The sequence below is a fragment of the Pterocles gutturalis genome, unplaced genomic scaffold (assembly GCF_000699245.1).
Source record: "Pterocles gutturalis isolate BGI_N339 unplaced genomic scaffold, ASM69924v1 scaffold4961, whole genome shotgun sequence".
NCBI lineage: Eukaryota > Metazoa > Chordata > Aves > Pterocliformes > Pteroclidae > Pterocles > Pterocles gutturalis.
The window spans coordinates 700-3,672 of NW_010100097.1; the positions used below are offsets into that span (position 1 = coordinate 700).

At 60.8% G+C, this 2,973-nt stretch overlaps 1 protein-coding gene across 1 annotated transcript; it reads right to left on the reverse strand.

The window, feature by feature from the left end:
- Positions 1 to 211: 211 nt before the first annotated feature.
- LOC104465306 (CUGBP Elav-like family member 6) lies at positions 212 to 2,926 on the reverse strand (the record flags this gene model as incomplete). The annotated part of the gene is made up of 4 exons (XM_010078304.1): positions 212 to 339; positions 1,574 to 1,717; positions 2,033 to 2,113; positions 2,863 to 2,926. Coding segments are annotated over 4 exons (417 nt in total), but the record flags the coding sequence as incomplete, so codon positions are not given.
- Positions 2,927 to 2,973: the final 47 nt, after the last annotated feature.

Below are 2,973 nucleotides of genomic sequence, written 5' to 3' on the forward strand. Positions count from 1 at the left end.
CAGGGCCCCAAATCCCCATTTGAACCCCCCCCCCATACAGACGGTCCCGGGCGCAGAGACCCCCCCAGACACTCGAGAATGTTTCCGGAGAAAACACGGCGCCCGCGACGCTCCAGGTGCTGGCGGGTCCCTTGGGTCACCGCAGGCGGGTGCAGCAGGGCCAGGGTCCCCCCTGCGTCCCCCCCTCACCTCTCCGCAGGGCCAGGGCGGGTCAGTAGGGTCTGTTGGCATCTTTCGGCCGCTTGAGCTGGACTTTTAGCCTCTTCATGCCAATCTGGAAGCCGTTCATGGCCTGGATGGCCGCCTGAGCGCTTGTGGGATTGTCAAAACTGACGAAACCTGGGGGCGAGGGACCAGGTGACAAGAGTTTGTCACTGTAAACATCCCGGGGTGCAGCCTCACTTCAAGCAAGGTGTGGAAATCCCGCGGGATGCTCCTGCGGAAGCTCCAGGTGGAGAGGGGGGTGGCAGGGTAACGGCGCAGGGCACCGGGTGATGGGCTGGTGGCAGCTTTGGGGACACCAAGGGTGGCATTGGTGGGTGCACTGGGGTGAGAAGGTCCCCAGGGACACTAAGGTGATGGGATTTGTGGGGACACTGGGGTGACAGGGTCTACCAAAGTGATGGGGACTGCAGGGACACCGAGGGTCTGCGGGCTCACGGGACACCTGGGTGACAAGGTCTGCAAAGACACCGAGGCAATGGGGCCTCCAGAGACACGGGGTGACAGGGTCTCTGGGGACACCAAGGTGACAGGGTCTGTAGAGACACCAAGGTCTGCAGGTCTGTGGAGATACTAGGGTGACAAGGTCTGGGGACACCAGGGTGAAGGGATTTGTGGGGCCACCAAGGTGACACAGGCTTCAGGAACACTGTGGTGACAGGTCTGGAGGCCAGAGTGTGCTGGTGGCAGTGGTGGCACTCGGCTGCGTAAGCAGAGCAGACGTGGCAGTGGCACGCGGTGACCAGCCCTCCCTGGGGCAGGTGGGCTGAGGACATGGGGCGTAAGAGGGGACAGCGGCAGGGGTGTGTCCTTCTGTCCCAGCACAGTGTGGGACAAAAAACTGCCCTTTGGCCCCGGGATGGACAGCCACCTTGTGGCTTTGGTCACCCATCAGTGCCACCTGAGCTGGATGTCAGGGAGAGATGGATCCCTGAGCTGGGAACACTGGGGAGAGAACCCCTGATTTGGGGACACTGGGGAGAGAAAGACCCCTGAGTTGGGGACGCTGGGGAGAGGTGGACCCCTAAACTGGGGACACTGGGGAGAGACGGACCCCGGAACTGGGGACACTGGGGAGAGACGGACCCCAAGCTGGGACATCAGGGAGAGACAGACCCCCGAGTTGGGGATGTGGGGGAGAGACAGACCCCCAAGCTGGGGACATTGGGGAGACCCAGACAGACCCCCCAGCTGGGGACACAGGGGAGAGCTGGAACCCCAAGTTGGGGATTGGGAGTTTGTCCTCCAAGCTCAGGATGTTGGGGAAAGCCAGACCCCCGAGCTGGGGACATTGGAAAGAGCTGGACCCCCGAGCTGGGGACATCGGGGACAGCAGCACCCAGGGACTTACCAAAGCATTTACTCTGGTTGGTGGCCCGGTCCACGAACACTTTGGCAGAGATGACATTGCCAAAAGGCAAAAACATCTGCGTGAGCTCCGCGTCCCCGAACTCCTGGGGCAGGTGATAAATAAACAGGTTACAGCCTTCGGGACCTGGGTGACACACAAAGGACAGCCGCACGTCAGCCACGAGCCGGGCGTCACCGCGGGTGGGGTTCGAGGAGCCACCAGCCCCACAGCAGGGTGTCCCCGTCCCCCAACCCCTCACCTTCTCGCTGCTGCTGCGGGATGATGGGCGCTTGCTGGGGAAAGGCTTGGCTGATGGGCGCGTAGGCGGTGGGGTACGCTGCTGGAAGAGAGAAACGCCCAGCTGAGACCCCAGCACCCGCCGAGCCGGGCGTCACCGCGGGTGGGGTTCGAGGAGCCACCAGCCCCACAGCAGGGTGTCCCCGTCCCCCAACCCCTCACCTTCTCGCTGCTGCTGCGGGATGATGGGCGCTTGCTGGGGAAAGGCTTGGCTGATGGGCGCGTAGGCGGTGGGGTACGCTGCTGGAAGAGAGAAACGCCCAGCTGAGACCCCAGCACCCGCCATGGGGCTGGGGACAGGGGTGTCCCCTGCTGACACCTTCCATGGAGGTGCCTCTCCTGCCCCGGGGCTGCTGGCTCTGCCCTCCCCACCCTGGCTGGTCCCAGGAAGGGACGGTGGTGGCAGCGGTAATATAGTTTCAAAGCTGAGGAAAGGCTTTTGGTTGAAAAAAAACAAAAATTGAGAGTCCAAAACTTGATTTTCTGTTGAAAATCTGAAAATCGAGGTCAGCGCTCCTAATTAAACAACTGCTGGGCTCGCCGTACGTCCACTCCTTTCTCTCTGCGTCCCATCTCCCCAGCCCTGGGATGAGGCGACGCAACGAATTTCTGAGGATTTTGGATCTCTTGGTGCCTCCGCGGCCATCTCCACCCGTGGGCTGGCATGTGGGCAGGATCCAGCACAGAGCCAGCTCTCTGCCACCACCCAAACCCTGTCCCCTCCCCTGGGTACTGCCGCCCCCATGGAGTTATCCCAGCCCCGGGGGCGTTAAAATTCACTTTCCTCCATCCAAAATTTGCACGGAGCACCATGCCGGGTGTGATTTGTGTCACTGGGGACAAGGGGACGGCGCCAGGATGCAGAACCCCACACTCACTGCATTAATCCATGCCCCCAGAAAAAAAACCCCAAATGTGGTGTCCCCCAAAAAATAAGGATGAGGAGTAAAGAGAGGAGAGAGGGGAAGAAGCGCAAAGGAAAAGTTAGAGACCTGCATAGTGCTGCATGCCTGCGTAGGCTTGCTGGAGGGGATCTGCCACCGTGGGGCTTTGAGCTGGGAAGAGAAAAAAAAAAAAAAAAAAAAGAAGAAGGAAGAGAGAAT